The 20,799-nt window shown below is 42.9% G+C and overlaps 1 protein-coding gene and 1 long non-coding RNA gene across 2 annotated transcripts in view; one reads left to right on the top strand and one right to left on the bottom strand.

Annotated features, from left to right (window-relative positions):
* Window positions 1-4,697: 4,697 nt before the first annotated feature.
* LOC121534541 (neuronal membrane glycoprotein M6-a-like) overlaps window positions 4,698-20,799 on the top strand; it is a 29,968-nt gene continuing 13,866 nt past the window's right edge. The window contains exon 1 of the mRNA XM_041841123.2: window positions 4,698-5,100. Coding sequence (XP_041697057.1) covers window positions 5,064-5,100 — 37 coding nt within the window. The 5' untranslated portion in view covers window positions 4,698-5,063. The remainder of the gene's footprint in view (window positions 5,101-20,799) is intronic.
* LOC121534551 lies at window positions 15,540-19,566 on the bottom strand. Its single transcript, XR_005994633.2, has 4 exons — window positions 19,387-19,566; window positions 16,693-16,767; window positions 16,045-16,254; window positions 15,540-15,687 (listed from the first exon to the last, which is right to left on the bottom strand). It is a non-coding gene; the product is annotated as an uncharacterized LOC121534551 (long non-coding RNA).

The raw sequence follows: 20,799 nt of genomic DNA on the forward strand, positions 1-20,799 counted from the left end.
GGGGCAACGACGGTGGAGAGTCCGAACCAAATGCCCACAATGCACATTCCTCCTGAGTATGCCGATTTGGCAAGCGCCTTCTGTAAGAAGAAGGCGACTCAATTACCACCTCATCGACAGGGGGATTGTGCGATAGACCTCCAGGTTGGCGCGGCGCTCCCTCGCAGCCATGTGTATCCTCTGTCTCAGGAGGAGACGGCTGCTATGGAGACATACGTCGCCGAATCCTTCAGACAGGGATACATACGGCCTTCCACTTCTCCTGCGTCCTCAAGTTTCTTTTTTGTGAAGAAGAAGGATGGGGGTTTACGCCCGTGTATTGATTACCGTGGTCTCAATCAGATCAAATACAGCTATATTAAATACAGCTATCCTCTCCCTCTGATTGCTAGTATGACGGAGTCATTACACGGGGCGCGCTTCTTCACAAAATTGGATCTCAGGAGCGCTTACAACCTGGTGCGCATTCGGGAGGGAGATGAGTGGAAAACAGCCTTCAGTACCACCTCGGGTCACTATGAGTACCTCGTCATGCCATACGGTCTAATGAATGCTCCTTCAGTCTTCCAATCATTTGTAGACGAGATTTTCCGGGATTTGCATGGACAGGGGGTAGTGGTGTATATTGATGACATTCTGATATACTCCGCTACACGTACCGAGCATGTGTCCCTGGTACGTCGTGTGTTGGAGCATGATCTGTATGTGAAGGCAGAGAAATGTCTGTTTTTCCAGGAGTCCATCTCCTTCCTGGGACACCGGTTGTCTGCGTCAGGGGTGGAGATGGAGATTGACCGCGTTTCAGCCGTGCGTAATTGGCAGACTCCAACTACAGTAAAGGAGGTGCAGCGGTTTTTGGGTTTTGCCAATTACTACAGGAGGTTCATCCGGGGTTTTGGACAGGTAGCGGCTCCCATTACCTCCCTGCTAAAGGGGGGCCCGGTGCGTTTGCAGTGGTCGGCTGAGGCGGACAGGGTGTTTAGTCATTTGAAGGACCTGTTCACCTCAGCTCCGGTGCTGGCACATCCGGATCCCTCTTTGGCGTTCCAAGTCGAGGTGGATGCGTCCGAGGCAAAGATCGGTCCTGTACTGTCTCAGCGCTCGGGCACGCCTCCAAAACTCAGCCCCTGTGCTTTCTATTCTAAGAAGCTCAGTCCGGCGGAGCGCAATTATGACGTGGGGGACAGGGAGCTGCTAGCTGTGGTCCAGGCCCTGAAGGTGTGGAGACATTGGCTTGAGGGGGCTAACCACCCTTTTCTCATTCTGACGGACCATCGTAACCTGGAGTACATTCGGGCAGCGAAGAGACTGAACCCTCGTCAGGCTAGGTGGGCCATGTTTCTGGCCCGGTTTGTATTTAAGATCACGTATATCCCCGGGTCACAGAACGTTAAGGCAGACGCCCTGTCCCGACGATATGACACAGAGGAGAGGTCCATTGAGCCCACTCCCATACTACCGGAGTCTTGTCTCATGGCACCGGTGGTGTGGGAGGTCGACACGGAAATCAAGCGGGCGTTACGTACAGACCCTTCTCCCCCAGAGTGTCCAGAGGGATGGAGGTACGTGCCGCTCGAGGTCCGTGACCGACTGATTTATTGGGCTCACACGTCACCCTCCTCTGGTCATCCTGGTATTGGTCGGACGGTGCACTGTCTTGGCGGGAAGTACTGGTGGCCCACCTTAGCTAAGGACGTGAGTGTTTACGTTTCTTCCTTCTCGGTGTGCGCCCAGTGTAAGGCGCCTAGACACCTGCCCAGGGGGAAGTTACAACCTCTCCCCGTTCCACAACGGCCGTGGTCTCACCTGTCGGTGGATTTTGTCACGGACCTTCCCCCCTCCCAGGGGAATACCACGATCTTGGTCGTTGTGGATCGGTTTTCTAAGGCCTGCCGTCTCATCCCTATGCCAGGTCTTCCTACAGCCCTACAAACGGCCGAAGCCATGTTTACTCACGTTTTCTGGCACTACGGGGTGCCTGAGGATATAGTGTCTGATCGGGGTCCCCAGTTCACCTCTAGAGTGTGGAGGGTGTTCATGGAACGTTTGGGGGTCTCGATCAGCCTTACCTCGGGTTTTCACCCTGAGAGTAATGGGCAGGTGGAGAGAGTAAACCAAGATGTAGGTAGGTTTCTGAGGTCCTACTGCCAGGACCGGCAGGAGGAGTGGTCGGGGTATATTCCCTTGGCAGAGATAGCCCAAAACTCACTCCGCCACTCCTCCACTAATCTCACTCCTTTCCAGTGTGTGTTGGGCTATCAGCCGGTTCTGGCACCCTGGCATCAGAGCCAGGTCGAGGCTCCTGCGGTGGATCAATGGTTTTGGCGCTCGGAGGAGACATGGAACGCTGCGCACGTCCATCTGCAGCGGGCCATCAGACGGCAAAAGGCGAGCGCCGATCGCCACCGCAGTGAGGGTCCGGTTTATGCACCGGGAGATCGGGTCTGGCTCTCGACCAGAAACCTGCCCCTTCACCTGCCCTACCGGAAGCTGGGCCGGCGGTTTGTCGGGCCATTTAAAGTCCTGAGGAGATTATAGGTTACAGCTGCCTGTTAATTATCGCATTAACCCCTCGTTCCATGTGTCTCTCCTCAGGCCGGTGGTAGCTGGTCCACTCCAGGAGAATGAGGTACGAGAGGCCCCTCCGCAACCACTAGACATCGAAGGGGCTCCAGTGTACTCAGTCCGTTCCATCGTGGATTCGAGGCGTCGGATGGGGGGTCTGCAGTATCTCGTGGAGTGGGAGGGGTACGGTCCGGAGGAACGGTGCTGGGTCCCTAGGAGGGACATCCTAGATCCCTCCCTGTTGACAGAGTTCCACCGGAGTCAGCCAACTCGCCCTGCTCCGCGTCCTCCTGGCCGTCCCCGAGGCCGTGGTCGGCGCACGGCTGGAGCCGCGCGTCAAGGGGGGGGTACTGTCACGGATTCTGCCGAGGCTGCTCCTCCTCCTTGCTCGGGCAGGCTTCGGCGTTCATCGTCCCCGGAGTACTAGCTACTGCCGTTCGATGTTATCTGTGTTTGTTTAGTTTTGTCTGTATTGTTTACACCTGTTCGTCATTATGTTAATTGTTTCCCTTATAATTACCCCTGTCTCTCATCTGTACTTTGTGTGTGATTGTTTTCCCCTTCACGGTTGTCTATTTTGTGAGCGGGTTATTTCCTCCCTGTGTCCTTTTGGATCCTTTTCGTATTAAAATTACGTATCCGAGAGTTCTGTGTCCTGCGCAGTCGTGACAGGAACATTCAATGTCATTTTGGTTAGCAACTCCAGTGTATATTTGGCCGTGAGTTTTAGATTATTTTACTGCTTAAAGGTGAATTCATCTCCCAGTGTCTGTTGGAAAGCAGACTGAACCAGGTTTTCCTCTAGGATTTTGCCTGTGCCTTAGCTTTATTCTGTTTCTTTTTATCCTATAAAACTTCCTAGTCCTTGCCGATCACAAGCATACCCATAACATGATGCAACCACCACCATGCTTGAAAATATGAAGAGTGGTACTCAGTGATGTGTTGGATTTGCTCCAAACATAACGCTTTGTATTCAGAACATAAAGTTTATTTCTTTGGCACATTTTTTGCAGTTTTACTTTAGTGCCTTACTGCAAACAGAATGCATGTTTTCCCCAAAACATTTTTCTGTAAAGGCTAGTGTTGTGGAATAACTACAATGATGTTGATCCATCCTCAGTTTTCTCCCATCAAAGCCATTAAACTCTATAACTTTTTTAAAGTCACTATTGGCCTTATGGTGAAATCCCTGAGCGATTTCCTTCCTCTCCGGCAACTGAGTTAGGAAAGACGTCTGTATCTTTGTAGTGACTGGGTGTATTGATACACCATCCAAAGTGTAATTAATAACTTCACCATGCTCAAAGGGATATTCAATGTTTGCTTTTTATATTTTTAACCATCTACCAATAGGTGCCCTTCTTTGCAAGGCATTGGAAAACCTCCCTGGTGTTTGTGGTTGAATCTGTGTTTGAAATTCCCTGCTCGACTGAGGGACCTTACAGATGATTGTTTGTGAGGTGTACAGAGATGAGATAGTCATTCAAAAATCGCTATTATTGCACACAGAGTGAGTCCATGCAACTTATGTGACTTGTGAAGCAAATTTGTACTCCCGATTTTATTTAGGCTTGCCATAACAAAGGGGTTGAATACTTATTGACTCAAGACATTTCAGCTTTTTATTTTTTATTAATTTGTAAAAAATTCTAAAACATAATTCCACTTTGACATTATGGAGTATTGTGTGTAGGCCAGTGACACAAAATCACAAAATGTGGAAAATGTGAAGGGGTGTGAGTACTATTTATGGAGACAAGCAGAAGAACCCTTTATGGTTCTACTTAGCACCTTTTTTCTATGAGTGTATGCCGCAGGCTAATTTTGGATGTTATTATTTTATCACTGTGGTTAATGCATGTCTTAAGGTAAACACCTATTATAAACTGATATTATATACTAAATACAGATTAATTATTTGTTGTATGACCATCATTTTCCAGATATTTTTGTCTTAAAGTGAACCAGTTTTCGAATGGACTACTACAAATGGTAGCCCACAGGTGGAAAATGAGGGACCATGGATAAAAACTTGTTTTAAACGCTTATTTGATCGTGAAGGACACATTCAACCCGACGAAGCAACTCCTTCGCCTACTCGGGTCTGTTTTTATGGTTGAGACCATTGCCTCTCTCTGCTTTCTGAGCACCTGTGCTTGCTAGCCCTCTCTCCTGCAAACATACTGCCTACTGAGACCACCCTTTTGCTCCCACAACGCCCTATTCTCCACTGCCAGAGCGACTCGCAATGGACAGCACTGTGAAGACGCACTGATCTCTCTCACGGCTCGACCACTTGAATGAAATCACTGCTGACAAGCAGTCTCAACACAGAACCGAGAGAGAGAGAGAGAGAGACAGAGAGAGAGAGCAAGGGAGAGCGAGATAGAGAGAGCTCTGTGGACTATCCCTCGCACACAGAAACAGGGTTTTGAACCTGCAAACCAAGGAGCTTCTGTCACATCTCTAGTTGCTCTACATCTAGAATAGCCAAGATGGAAGAAGATATGGATGAGGGGCAGACTCAGAAAGGTAAGGAAAGAGAAATAGTATTTTTTACATTTAGGTGGATGGATTGAGATTACCTTTAAGTAAAATCCTCTCCTAATATCTTTGTCTGTCTGTCAGTGAACTATTCATTCAGAAAGGATTGGGCAAATATTTGGTTAATACACTGGGTATGAAAGAGCATCTGTTTTGGTTGTTCCTTTGTCCACTGAGTGTCTGCTTGACTGAAGTGTGTTTGTGTGTGTGTGTTGTCTGCTGTCGAGACAGTCAGAGAGTGGTGTGAACTGCTTCTATGAACGTTAACTGTGAAAGCACAGGGAGAATTGTCTTTGTTCACTGGCGTCTCGGTAAGGCTCTCGCATGCCTGTCGAGATGGCTCAGGGGAACATTGAAGACAAGAGACCTCGAGCCAGCTCCGTTCACTAATAAAACCATTGTATCCAGAATATCCGCATGTCCAGCTATTGTATTAAAATCAAAGCTCTTTTATTATTTTAACAACCCCCCCAAAAAAGCAACAGGATTTGATGCATGTCAACATTTCTCTCTTGTTCATGTGCATGCAGGGTATGTCGTTTGCTTTGTGCAGAGGGGTTTCTATTTATAATGCAAACCCAACCCCTCCCATCCACCTGTGTTTAAGTGTACGCTTTTAGGGGAAAATAGTTGTGTATAAATACATTAATGTTTACCAGGTGCTGGCATTAGTTTGAATTTGCATTCTCCCATATTAATTCAATTGCTCTCTTTATGAATAAAGGATGCTATCGTTCTCTGAGGTGTGTCTCCCCCCTCCACTCCTCCTTCCTCCTTCCTTCCTTTTTTCCCTCCTTCCCAGGTTCTGTGCATGTGACAGGGCTTCATACGTCTGTGCTTCTTTTCTTGCCTCCTCCCCTCCCCGTCCCTCCCACCCTCCTTCCTCTCATCCCTGAAAACCAGTGAGTGCTACACAGGCATGAGGGAGAGCTGAAACAGTTGCCATGGCACTGGCCAAGTCTAGTCATTATCCCTGCAGCTACTCTCTGCTCTCTGTTCTGTTCCTGCAGATTACATTTTGGTATCCTGGCCAATCAGTTTACACAGTGTCTGTGTGCATGTGAGTGCGTTTGTGTGTGTGAGAGTGTCATGGATGCTAGTTTACCTAGAAATACTTATTGCAAAGTGATATGCCTTTATTGTGTGGTAAGATGTTAATACCATTGGTGGCTGCAATATTACATTGGCTCAGGAATTCTGTTTTCACAGTATGGTTCATGACTCTATAAGACTATAATGTCTCCAACCTGTGGGATGACTACCGGAAACTACCTGATAGCAGTGTTGATTAAATACACATCTGTCGCCATTACTAGGTGTGTACTCACTCTCTCTGTGTGAATTCTATTTCCTGAAAGCCCAATCTGTCACATCATACAGTTTGCAATCTCCCTCAATGTTCACCCAACTGAAAGAGACTAGCACCCAAGCTGTACATGCATGTCTTTAGTACACCATTTCCATTCATTTGGCTGAAGAAACCAGCTTGTTAGTCCATATATAATTACTTAGCCAAGCATGCGTTCCACTACTGGTGCTGCGGCCCCACTGTCCCAAATGTGGCTAACTGGCACATATCTTCTCTATCATATCTGGAAAGTTATACATCAAAACATGGCACTAAAGCAGTTTGGCTGAGTACTGCTCCACATTAATGTTCTTCTTTAGTGCTTCCTCACTGAATCAACACACTGACTGATGAACTTCAGTAGCCTGGTCCCAGACCTTTTTGCGCTGTATAGCCAACACCTATGGCCTTACATCATGCTAAACCATGACAATGATCATAGTTGGATACAGCACAAACAGGTCCGGGACCAGGTGTAATCGTTGTGAAATGCCTAGCTAGTTAGCGGTGAGTGCTAGTAGTGTTCAACCGGTGATGTCACTCGCTCTGAGACCTTGAAGTAGTTTCCCTTGCTCTGCAAGGACCATGGCTTTTGTGGAGCGATAGGTAATGGAGCTTCGTGGATGGCGGTTGTTGATGTGTTCAGAGGGTTCCTGGTTCGAGCCAGGTTCGGGCAAAGAGAGGGACGGAAGCAACACTGTTACACATGCTAGAACTACATCTAGGGACACCTAGCTAGAAGTCTAGTGCTTGAAACAAGACAATTTGATGCTCCTGTTTGCAATTATGTGAACCGAATGCATAAATAATGTAAGTGGCATGTAATAGACTGGCCTACATGCTGCTACAGTATATGCAGTGTGTCTTGCCCACTAGCAAATAATGGAATTTTGTTTCTCTGTTAATATTTGCTGTTTGGTTCCTCCATGCAAACCTTATCCCTAAAACCACCCCCTAAACAGAAAAAGCAACTACCTCAAACAAACAGAAAATTGCCCCAAAATTGTCATGACATTTCAAGTATTGACACAAGAAAAATACATTTGACTATACACAGCTACAGTAGCCATATTGAGGGGGACTTGGGTATGGTCTCACACTAATACCCTCACAGTGAGGTTATGTGGTTTATGTTATACTTTTTTTTAAATAACAGTAATAATCCACAGTGCAGCCATAAATAAAACTATTATTTGGCAAGCACCAAAACAACAATGAGTTATAACTATTTAATAATGATTTATACTTATAAAACCACCTAGCTTTTACCATGCATTTTTTCCACACTTATATATACAGTGTTGTTATGTGCTCTGTGCTGTAACCAGAAATCTGAGCAACCTCTCAGGAAGAAACAGCATTAAACAGTTTTGCTTTTCTATAATAGTCTATGTGACCTAACTATCATTTTGGGGTGACTGGTCACAATCTGACCCCCCACCTCAGAGAACCCTGAGTCCATTATGTATTTAAGAGGACAGTTGTAAGTGCACTTTCTCTGGGGTCATTCCTCCTGCAACTATCCCCCGTCACCTTCTATGAGGTCAGCTGTTATATGTGGACCAGAGCTCTATAGGTCATCTGTGGACCAGAGCTCTATAGGTCATCTGTGGACCAGAGCTCTATAGGTCATCTGTAGCCCTTTCCAGCCATTAGGAGCACTATGGACTAGCCAGGGGGCTACCATGAGAGAAGAGCAAAATGTAATGCACCTACTGTACAGAACATGACATCTTATGGTTTTCAGACACAACGTAACTGTACATGCATTGAAAAACAGTGTATTTTATACCTCTCAGTGCTGCTTTGTAAATCCTCAAAATAACAATAAACACCCACAAATAGTTTGCATTTCATTTATTTTTTACCATTAACAATTTCGAGGGACCTTCAATTGTCATTTGACAGGTATTGATCATCTTAGTGTTGATCTTCGGTTATATTGCTACTTATATTACAGATCCATTTAGGCTTTCAAATGGAAGAGGGATACTTCATAATAATAATATAAAGTACAGAGTTATAGATTGGGCCTTACTCTTATTTTGAGGTTCTAGAAACTAATAAAATATAGGAATATATTGTATTATAGGATCTCTATGGTCCATATACCTTCTTCCTTCCTCCTTCTCAGACTGCAAATCTCAGATTGTGAGTCAGATGCACCAGGTGGACTCAGCTCTCGTCATCTGTTAGCCAAATGTAGCGCTTCATGCCGCGTGCCACAAGGCACCAACATCAACAGCGGACGAACCTAATTCCCCAAAATAAAATGGCTTAATTAAAACTCATTTCTTATGTCAAAACATTAAATGAAGTCATAATCATATGTCCTAGCATGATCCGGAGGAATCAATTCCACTTTAGGCAGCATTTGTAATGACATACTGCTGTGACTGCTCCAGCTCTGAATGAAAGGAAAGATTGAGTAAGGCCCACCTGTTAGGATTAACTGAGCCAAGGCAAGGAATTAGTTCTCCTTCTGTTCAACTCAGTTGATCAAGTTTTATTGCCAATGTGTGATAATGTGCTCAGGAGTCAAGGCTCAATAGAGGGAAAATTCCACAGCAAATATGAATTCTTGGAATCTACAGTTGAAGTCGAAAGTTTACATACACCTTAGCCAAATACATTTAAACTCAGTTTTTCCACAATTCCTGACATTTAATCCTAGTAAAAATTCCCTGTTTTAGGTCAGTTAGGATCACCACTTTATTTTAAGAATGTGAAATGTCAGAATAATAGTAGAGAGAATGATTTATTTCAGCTTTTATTTCTTTCATCACATTCCCAGTGAGTGAGAAGTTTACATACACTCAATTTGTATTTGGTAGGATTGCCTTTAAATTGTTTAACTTGGGTCAAACGTTTCGGGTAGCCTTCCACAAGGTTCCCACAATAAGTTGGGTGAATTTTGGCCCATTCCTCCTGACAGAGCTACTGTAACTGAATCAGGTTTGAAGGCCTCCTTGCTCGCACACACTTTTTCAGTTCTGCCCACACATTTTCTATAGGATTGAGGTCAGGGCTTTGTGATGGCCACTCCAATACCTTGAATAGCCATTTTGCCACAACTTTGGAAGTATGCTTGGGGTCATTGTCCATTTGGAAGACCCATTTGCGACCAAGCTTTAACTTCCTGACTGATGTATTGAGATGTTGCTTCAATATATCCACATAATTTTCCTTCCTCATATTGCCATCTATTTTGTGAAGTGCACCAGTCCCTCCTGCAGCAAAGCACCCCACAGCATGATGCTGCCACCCCCGTGCTTCACGGTTGGGATGGTGTTCTTCGGCTTGCAAGCTACCCCCTTTTACCTCCAAACATAAAAATTGTCATTATGGGCAAACAGTTATATTTTTGTTTCATCAGACCAGAGGACATTTCTCCAAAAAGTAAGATCTTTGTCCCCATGTGCAGTTGCAAACCGTAGTCTGGCTTTTTTATGGCGGTTTTGGAGAAGTGGCTTCTTCCTTGCTGAGCGGCTTTCAGGTTATGTCGATATAGGAGTCGTTTTACTGTGGATATAGATACTTTTGTACCTGTTTCCTCCAGCATCTTCACAAGGTCCTTTGCTGTTGTTCTGGGATTGATTTGCACTTTTCGCACCAAAGCACGTTCATCTCTAGGAGACGAACGCCTCTCCTTCCTGAGCAGTATGATGGCTGCGTGGTCCCATGGTGTTTATACTTGCATACTATTGTTTGTACAGATGAACGTGGTACCTTCAGGCGTTTGGAAATTACTCCCAAGGATGAACCAGACTTGTGGAGGTCTACAAAACTTTTTCTGAGGTCTTGGCTCATTTCTTTTGATTTTCCCTTGATGTCAAGCAAAGAGGCACTGAGTTTGAAGGTAGGCCTTGAAATACATCCACAGGTACTCCTCCAATTGACTCAAATGATGTAAATTAGCCTATCAGAAGCTTCTATAGCCATTACATCATTTTCTGGAATTTTCCACGCTGTTTAAAGGCACAGTGAACATAGTGTATGTAAACTTCTGTCCCACTGGAATTGTGATACAGTGAATTATAAGTGAAATAATCTGTCTGTAAACAATTGTTGGAAAAATTACTTGTGTCATGCACAAAGTAGATATCCTAACCGATTTGCCAAAACTATAGTTTGTTAACAAGAAATTTGTGGAGTGGTTGAACAACGAGTTTTAATGACTCCAACCTAAGTGTATGTAAACTTCCGACTTCAACTGTATACTAAAACATTCATTGAAGTAGGGAAGCTATATCATTCAGATATTGCATTGCTGTAGTATATTAAATGTAAACTAATGAAATGTGCAATGTGGAACCATTAGCACACGTCATATGCTCTATTGCCCCATATAAACTGGACATTTGTGTTATAATGCAGCATTGCACATTTTGAGCCCCTCTAACATGGACTGTGACATTTCATGTCTTGATGCCTGGTTTCCCCTCTCCCAAATTCTTGCATTTATTATCCATGGAGTTCTTCTTCTCACACAGTGAATTCTGTCTTTCTCCACTGCTGACATGCTCTTCCACTTCCATTGTTTCGGACTCCAGCTGCCTCCCTCCAGGTCAAGGGAGTTCCACCAATTGTTCCCAAATGTTCCCCAAACTTTTGTCACAGCTATTAGGTGAGATTGGGGTAAGTTGAGCCGTTTTTACATTCAGCATCACTCTGCCAAGGGAAGTATAGAATTCTGTCTAACAAAGATATCTACATATATTTCAGGATGTTGTGTATCCATGGAAATAACCAGAATTATTGTAAACATTACAGTATAAAAAAAAGTGGTCTCTTGGCACAACTTACCCTGGGTATGGGACAGTGTAAGTTATGCCACCTACAAATGTCTGTACTTAATGAAATATTACCACCCTTTTTAAAACCATGTCTATCTTTATTTCCCAAACACTTTTTGTCTTTCAATCATTTTAAGCATATTTTAACACAGGTTGAACACCTAACAAACACTTTGTACTTTTAACATAGGCCACTTACCCCAAGGCAAACATTTTGCTAGGTTTAGAACCTCATATTGAAGCTTATAGAGATATTTAAAGTATCTACTTTGGTTTAGATACAAGCATCATGAAACTTCTAGCATAATAAATGTATTTGACTTGGTGAAAATCCGTTTTTCGGACCTAACTTGCTTACCACTTTTCCATGTGGTTTCTTTCTTCACAGACTCCATGAATTGATTACCTCTTCATAATTATTTGGTCAAATGATACATTTTGTATATAGTTTCCTATAAACAAGGGTGGCTCAACTGATGCCTTTGGCTCAACTTACCACACTCTCCCCTACTGGCCAACTTTTTTGGGTTTTCACAATGTTATCACAATAATTATTCACTAAAGTGTGATTTGACATCAGATTTGAGATAGTGTCTAGCAAGTGCTCAAAAAACGTGACAACATATTTCAATAACTTGACGGTGGGGATTGTCTTATCTTTTATCGAAGGTTATATGATTTTATATGATGTGATCATATTAACAGAAATATGAATTGTGCATCTAAAAACTTAATTTTAATGGTAAATATAGTCATTTTGGACTGAACTTAAAATCAGACATTGGAGACATCTGCACAAAACCTGCTCGCATGGTTAGAAATCTCACCAACCATTACAGAAGCATGTACATCGGTTGATTCATTGAGTCCCTTTAAAAACCAATGCCTGGGCTTTCAGACCTGACCTGGGCCTGTACTGCACTTCACCCCAGAGGGTTATCTGTGTAATGTGTCTCATTCACCCATTGTCCCAGTGAATTTGTTGACACACAGTAAGTGGGTCACAGCTCTGAAGTAACCGGTCTATTCTCAGATTTTGCACCGCGGTTGACATGGCAACCATACTGGTTGATTAAACATGCACAGAGTAGTCGGGGGCGTGCAGAGCTCTGAAAACCTGCTCGCTCCAGGCAGGGGAAGGGGCCGAACGAACGGTATAGGGAAAGCGAGTGTCGAGACTCTTCCGACATTCGCAGACTAAAACATCCAACCATACCCCCCACTGCTTAGTGTAAGTCTCCAGGCTACAAGATCTATTGAACATTAAATGTGCAAATGTACCTTATGTACACCACAAGCCACTCTAACCACACTCATTTGCTTTCTCTCATTTAATCTCTTTCCTTCTCTCTCAAGCTCTCCTTCTGTCTCCCTCCCTCCCCTCTTCATTATCAAACTTTGCATCATCAATGTTTTCTGAGAGGTGACCATTGTATGATGGTAACCTCTACCATTTATATGAGTCATTGGTTGTTGAGGGTGTGTGCATGTGTGCATGTTTGTGTGCTCGTGTGTGTGTGTATCCCTTTTGCCTGTCGGACATGACGCTGACAGATGGGAAAGAGGTGGGAATGGGGAGGGGGCATGGGAGAGGGATGTCCTTTCTCTTTGTATTAGAGACATGCCTTCTGTTGATTGGACTGGAGAGACATGTTTGGGGTCATGGCCAAATTACAGGCTTCAATTTTTGAAGAGAGGCTTTTTGTGTGGGGTACAATTGACCCTTCTCTAAGCCCCCCCTTTGTTACTGTTGCAACCTCGGACAACATTTCCCTCTGAAGCCCAATTCCTCATTCAAACTACTAGAGAAAACCCCTCTTCAATGATCTCAAACTGTGGTTTTAATACACAGTGAAATTAAACATAGACTACCCCTTGCTAATCAGAAGACTCTCGGGTATGTTGTGGTGGACTGTTATTACAATTGCACTGTAAGCGTACAGTCAAAGCTATTAACCACCTTTGGAGCTAACTTGCTCCCAAACAGCAGATGACAGTTGTATTCATAATATAGCTAACTTAGCTAGCTAACATACAATTGGAGAAAAGTTATGATAATTAACTAGCTAGCTTTCTAGCATTAGAAACACTTTTAATGGTGGCCAATGAGACTGAGAGCTTGCTAGCTAGCTAACTAGCTAACCAGCAACCAAGCAATTTCAGATTTAAAAAAATACTCCAACAGGCCTTGCATTTCAGGAATCACAGTTGCAAGTACCTTTGGTGCACTGTTAAATTATTTAGCCTAGCCAATTTAAACAATTTATTATTTGATAAACTCTCAGTTTTTGCCATTGCCCTCATTGGCTTCAAACCGTTTAAAAGGTGAGCTTGATTGAGGAGTCGGACTCGACGCCAGTTGCTATCCAACAGAACGTTGCGATTGGTTGCCCAAAATTCTGGGGCAGGGCATAGCGAAGGGTCAATTGAAGGTGGAGCCTGTCTCTTGATTCAGCATTTATTTGTAGCTAAAAGCTTATCCACGTGTAGCCATGTTTTGATATACTGTAGTAAGTTAATTTTATATTTAATGGTGCCCTAATCATACAAATAAAGTTCAAGAGCAAAGTATGATCATAATTTAAAGGGATAGTGCAAGATTCTGGCAATTAAGCCGTTTTTCTACTTACCCAGAGTCAGATGAACTCTTGGATACCATTTTTTATGTTTCTGCGTGCAGTTTGAAGGAAGTTGAAGGTAGTTTTGCGAGCCAATGCTAACTAGCATTAGCGCAATGACTTGAAGTCTACCAGAATCTCACACTATCCCTTTTCAAAAGTGACAGCCCCTAAAAAGCTACTTTGTGGCATCGATATGAGTCAGAAACATTTATTCTAGTGTCACAACGTACTACAAAGTGTAAATAGGATAATTTTTGTCATAAAGTCAGTCTCTTCCAAAAGATTTGCGAGATGATATTAATAAAAGATATATGTCACGGAATGAAGGGTATCGTAACAGTTTTCCTTGGGTTGGGTTCATTTTAATCCTGCCCACATGCCCACAGCTGGCAACACCTAAGTATTTATCAATTCGGAGCAGCCCGAGCATAATGCCCATGGTCAATTTGGTTTAACATTCGATATCCTTATGTGGCTAGTTAGGGAATATCAGTAAATTACACAATATTTCAAAAGGTCAATAGCTCCAAATTACAATTATTAAAAATTCTCAAACCAACTATAAATTGTAGAAAGCATTTAATGAGACAACTAAAAGATGTGCAACATGAAAATATTGTCCCATTTACATTGTGTAATTTATTGACGGTCCCTAACTATAGTTATTGTATTTGTTTTGTTGACGAAGCAGAGGTGGGGAGCGTTGCACATCAAGGTAAAATAAATTGCAGTAGGGGAGAGTGGGGTTAGTTGAGCCATTTTTTACATTCAGCATCACTCCGTTAAGGGTAATATTGTATTATTTCTAACAAAGATATCTAAATATATTTCAGGATGTTGTATATCTCTGAAAATCAATAAGAATTCATGTAAACATTACAGTTTTGAAAACATAGCTGCACAATTTGCTCCGTGGGACTGGACAAGTTAAGCCGCCTACACATTTCTATACTGAATGAAATATTACCACTACCTTTTTAAAACCAAGTCCATCTTTATTTCCCAACCACAATTCAATACAATCACGATCACTTTTTTGTCTTTTATTAGTTAAAGGGGAACTGCACCCGCTGATTTGGCCTCGTTTTTGGATTGCTCCTCAAGAAATGCTGCCGGTCATGACAAAAGCCAAACGCGATTTGGCTTGGGGGTGTGGTTTGATGTGGGTGTTTCTTGGGTGTGTCCTTGCCACCACCAAGACACACCCATCTGTCAGAACCTTGCCTGCAGAACAAACAAACCTCCTGCAGGTTGAGTTCAATAACTACTGGCAGGTGTATGGTGAGATGCCAGAGGAAAGCTTTGAATAGGTCAGTAGCCTACAGTGTAATATGAGAAGAATGCAATTGCTGAATTTATGTAGATATTCTAAACTAAGTGTTTTGATAACTTTCAAATGTAGTAACAGGTCCATGTAGAATAAACAACCCGTACATAATACCATAGAAGCAGTGTTCCGCTAATATAACAATGTGTACATTTCATCTTCCATTGTCATTCCCAGCCAGAAACAGATACTGTGCCTATTGGCATTTTGTCTAGTGGTAATGGGGCTACCTTGGAAACATGTCAGAGTGGTCATACCTTCCTGTGTGGTGTCCCATATACAACAGGAGTTCCCTGATCCTGGTACAGAATACACAGGGTTTCTCCCTCCCCATATTGACTGATACCATTCAATAATCAAAAATAAATAAATAAAAGTTGTGTCTAGTAAAATGTTGGTGAGCAGGCTAGAGATGAAGCTGGGGGTGAGGTCTTTGTCAGAGCAGCGTAGATCAGCTTCTGGCCCCTCATCAAAGATACTGGTCTGTCACACACACATAAACACACACACACACACACACACCAGAGCACTGATTACATTATCAATGGTGGTTATGATTAGCATGGTGTAACCAACCTGATCGCTGCATTCACCTTTCTATTTCACTTCAGATATCATAAAATGTGAAGTGAAATAGAATGGGCTGGTTCCGATCAGGCTGGTTCCACCAGGCTAGGTTATGGCCTGGACATTATATGCATCTAAGAAGTAGAAAATAAGCAACAAATAATGTAAGTTTACATACATTTTGTTTCACAATTGGGTTATCAAATGTATAAAAGTAATGAAGTGGGTTACCTTCTGTATTTGTACAAATAATGAGCCTGTGAAAGCTGTTACCGTTGACAGGTGAAGGTTGCTGGCCGGATATTTTCCAACATGTGGCTGACTGTTCCATTCATAGGAATGCTCACAATGAGGGCATGTCTGCATGATGCTGATGAGGGCCCCCTTGCTGATCTTCTCTATGCTGCATGTTCAGCTGCAAACTGGACATCTCTCGATCAACTGCAGCAGGCTATCTTATGAGGTGGTGTTGACTTGGAGGGCCTGTGACAGGATGATATAATAGGCACCCAAGTGGTCAATTGCATTTTGTTCTACGGAAAGGACAAAGCTTTTTGCTAATGCACTTCACTACCAAAATGACTCCACTAGTTTTATCTGCTTGGCTGGGGAATTAGCCTACTATTTTATCAAGCCGGATATTTTTGAATACATCGTTGTTGATGAAGCTGTCTGTGTCATAAGGGCAATAACTCGGGTCACTATCAGAGACCTCATGATGGCGTGTCCTTTTCATAGGAGTCGAGGGAGACTGGCAACAATGGAGGAAGTGTCACAAGGGTATTTGTGTTGCATGACACACTTTTATTCTGAGGTGTTGCCTGACAATTTGTGAAAATAACAAGTGAACAGTGAATTAAATTATTTTTGGAGGTTGCTAAACAATTGCAATCACATTGCAGGACTTGTTATGATACCCACCTTTGCTCCTTCTGGTAGGTCCCAGCATCCGTTCATGACCAGGGGATCAGTCTGGCACCCAACTGTGCACTTTGTCTAAAATAAAAACAGGGTCAACGATTGTCATCACCCCTCAATTATAAACATAGCTCAAGAAATATTGTAATCTCGTTTGGAAGCCAATTCTATGCTTTAGAGATGTATACTGACTGGCTCCAGATTGGATTATATTCAGGCCAGTGACGACGTTACAGTATGCAACCAACTGTGACATGTTTTGCTATGGCCCTGGGTTGGTTTGAGCTTGTTGCTGCTAGTTAGTACACTGTTGTAGACAGACATGAGTTAGCTAGTACCACCATAGCTGCATCCAATATGTATTTGTGCCTAGACATGGGTTGCACCTCGGAGGCTAGTGACTGTTTAGTCTCAATTACACTAACTTACAGTGGCATGGAAATATGATGACATTGCTAAAGTAGGCAAATAATTAGTAGGACATACCTTTGCAATATGATGTTGTCAAATTGACTTTAAATGTCAATAATGCCATTACTGTTACTGGCAGAGTTCGTAAAAAATACACTATATATACAAAAGTATGTGGACATCCCTTGGAATTAGTGGATTCGGCTATTTCAGCTACACCCGTTGCTGACAGGTGTATAAAATCGAGCACACAGCTATGCAATCTCCATAGACAAGCATTGACAGTAGAATGTCCTTACTGAAGAGCTCAGTGACTTTCAACGTGGCACCGTCATAGGATGCCACATTTCCAACAAGTCAGTTCGTCAAATTTCTGCTCTGCTAGAGCTGCCCCGTTCAACTGTAAGTGCTGTTATTGTGAAGTGGAAACATCTAGGAGCAACAACGGCTCAGCCGCGAAGTGATAGGCCACACAAGCTCACAGAATGGGACCGCCGAGTGCTGAAGCGCGTAGCGCATAGCGCGTAAAGATCGTCTGTCCTCGGCAGTGGTGTAAAGTACTTAAGTAAAAATATTTTTAAGTACTACTTAAGTTGTTTTTGTTGGGTATCTGTACTTAACTATTTACATTTTTCACAACTTTTACTTCACTACATTCCTAAAGAAAATTATGTACTTTTTACTCCATACAGTTTCCCTGACACCCAAAAGTATGTTACATTTTGAATGCTTAGCATGACAGGAAAATGGTCCAATTCACACACTTATCAAGAGAACATCCCTCATCCCTACTGCCTCTGATCTGACAGACTTACTAAACACACATGCTTATTTTGTAAATGGTGTTGGAGTGTGCCCCTGGTATCCATAAATAAATAAATAAATAAATAAACATATAACATATGCTTAATATACGGAATTTGAAATTATTTATACTTTTACTTTTGATACTTAAGTATATTTTAGGATTACATTTACTTTTGATAGTTAAGTATATTTAAAACCAAATACTTTTAGACTTTTACTCAAGTAGAATTTTACTGGGTGACTTTCACTTTTACTTGAATCATTTTCTATTAAAGTATCTTTACTTTCACTCAAGTATGACAATTGGGTACTTTTTACACCACTGGTCCTCGGTAGCAACACTCACTACCGAGTTCCAAACTGCCTCTGGAAGCAACGTCAGCACAATAACTGTTCGGCGGGAGCTTCATAAAATGGGTTTCCATGGCCACACACAAGCCTAAGATCACCATGCACAATGGCTCGCCGCCATTGGACTCTGGAGCAGTGGAAACCCGTTCTCTGGTGAGATGATTCACGCTTCACCATCTGGCAGTCTAACGGATGAATCTGGGTTTGGCGGATGCCAGGAGAATGCTACCTGCCCGAATGCATAGTGCCAACTGTAAAGTTTGGTGGAGGAGGAATAATGGTCTAGGGCTGGTTTTCATGGTTCGGGCTAGGCCCCTTAGTTCCAGTGAAGGGAAATCTTACTCTTAACGCTACAGACATTCTAGACGATTCTGTGCTTCCAACTTTGTGGCAACAGTTTGGGGAAGGCCCTTTCCTGTTTTAGCATGACAATGCCCCAGTGCACAAAGCGAGGTCCATACAGAAATGGCTTGTTGAGATCGGTGTGGAAGAACTTGACTGGCCTGCACAGAGCCCTGACCTCAAACCTATCGAACACCTTTGGAATGAATTGGAACGCCAACTGCGAGCCAGGCCTAATCGCCCAACATCAGTACCCGACCTCATTAATGCTCACTAAGCAAGTCCCCGCAGCAATGTTCCAACATCTAGTGGAAAGCCTTCCCTGAAGAGCAGAGATTGGTATAGCAGCAAAGGGCGGACCAACTCCATATTAATGCCAATGATTTTGGAATGAGATGTTCGACGAGTAGGTGTCCACATACTTTTGGTCATGTAGTGTACCTAGCAATGTTAATGTTAGGTAGCTAAAATACGGTGCTCCCCTCAATCTTAGCTGGCTAGAGTTTTACTGTATCTAAAGTAAATCAGGTGACATCACAATCATGAAAAGGTTTTCCTACAAATGATTTGCCACCTGTTTAAATATTGTTGTGTTTCCAAGCCAAATCCAAGATGTATTGAGGTAGGCTAACGTTAGCCAATTAGCTAGATAGGTAGCTAGCTAGCTAGTTGGCAGCTAGCTAATGTCAGCTATGCTAGCGATGATGGTTATAGCTACTGATTATCAAAATATACATAACCAAATACATAACCAGCAGTCTATGGTCTAGCTACTGGTATACTCACCACCACTGTGGACCAACAAACTCCAACCACCTATTCCGCATTATGACAGGGTCCTTCGGCAGGGCATGCAAACCATAGTTGTTGGCTGTGCATCCCGCTGGAAGCATGCATTGCATGTTCACTCCTTATAGGGCTTTTCAGTCTCAAACGGCAGTGGTCCTTTGTACGCGTTGGTTAGGGGTGATGCAACAACAAATCCCCATTCAGTTAAGGGAAGAAAAGTGGGCGTGGGTGCGATTTGCATGCGGAGCTTGGCAAAAAGGGGCATGATTTGTTGACATAATTGTAATTCAAACCCAACCTTCATTTACTCGTTGTGACGCACTGAGGTTCCAAACTTTGTTTTAGACGAGACTGACTTTATGACCAAAATGATCCTATTTACACTTTGTAGTCAATTTTGACACTAGAATAAATGTTTTTGACTCATATCGATGCCACATAGGCCGTTTTCAAAGGGATTAGTTGTTTTTTATTATCTTTTAACACACCTAACAAACACTTTGTACTTTTTTAAAAACACTTTTAACATAGACCAGGCCTGTTGTTACCTTATATCCCAGCGGCGCCTTGCATTATGCCTGGGAAGAAAATTTCAATTAGCTCAACCATTGTCTCAACTTACCCAAGGCAAACATTTTGACTATATTAGCCAACACAAGGATGCACTTTCATGCTAGGTTTAGAGCCTCATATTGAAGCTTATTGAGACCCCAACTGATGTATAGAACAATCGTAAAAGTATCTACTTTGGTTTTGATACAAGCATCATGAAACCTTTATCACAATAAATTAATTTGACCTGGTGAAAATCTGTTTTTTTTACCTAACTTTTTCCATGTGGTTTCTTCCTTCACAGACTCCATGAAATGATGACCTCTTCCTAAATATTAGGTCAAATGATACATTTTGTTTATGGTTTCCTAGAAACCCTTTTGGTTTTATTTACCCCACTCTCCCCTACATATGTTGCTGTTCTATCCACATGCAATGATGTCAGAGCTACAAAACAAGTTTTTGTTGTTTGCAGTAACTTCTTTGTTGTTGTAATTAAGGATTCCAGCTGTAATACTTGTATGAATATGAGATAAATAGGCTATAAAGGACAATATATGTCATTGTTGACCATTGGCCAATCTGTAAAAACAACAGTTAATTTCACTTGTCTCCAGGCAAAACTGTAGCTGTTCTCAGTTCGTGCTACTCCTTGTCTTGTCTGTGCCACTAGAGATCCTGGTTCGAATCCAGGCTCTGTCATAGCCGGCCGCGACCGGGAGACCCATGGGGCGCTGCACAATTGGTCCAGGGTAGGGGAGGGAATGGCCGGCAGGGATGTAGCTCAGTTGGTAGAGCATGGCGTTTGGCATGGCAGTCAATTCATACTAGTTGTCATTTTCACTAGCCTAGCGTCAA

Source organism: Coregonus clupeaformis, chromosome 2 (assembly GCF_020615455.1).
Source record: "Coregonus clupeaformis isolate EN_2021a chromosome 2, ASM2061545v1, whole genome shotgun sequence".
Classification (NCBI taxonomy): Eukaryota; Metazoa; Chordata; class Actinopteri; order Salmoniformes; family Salmonidae; genus Coregonus; species Coregonus clupeaformis.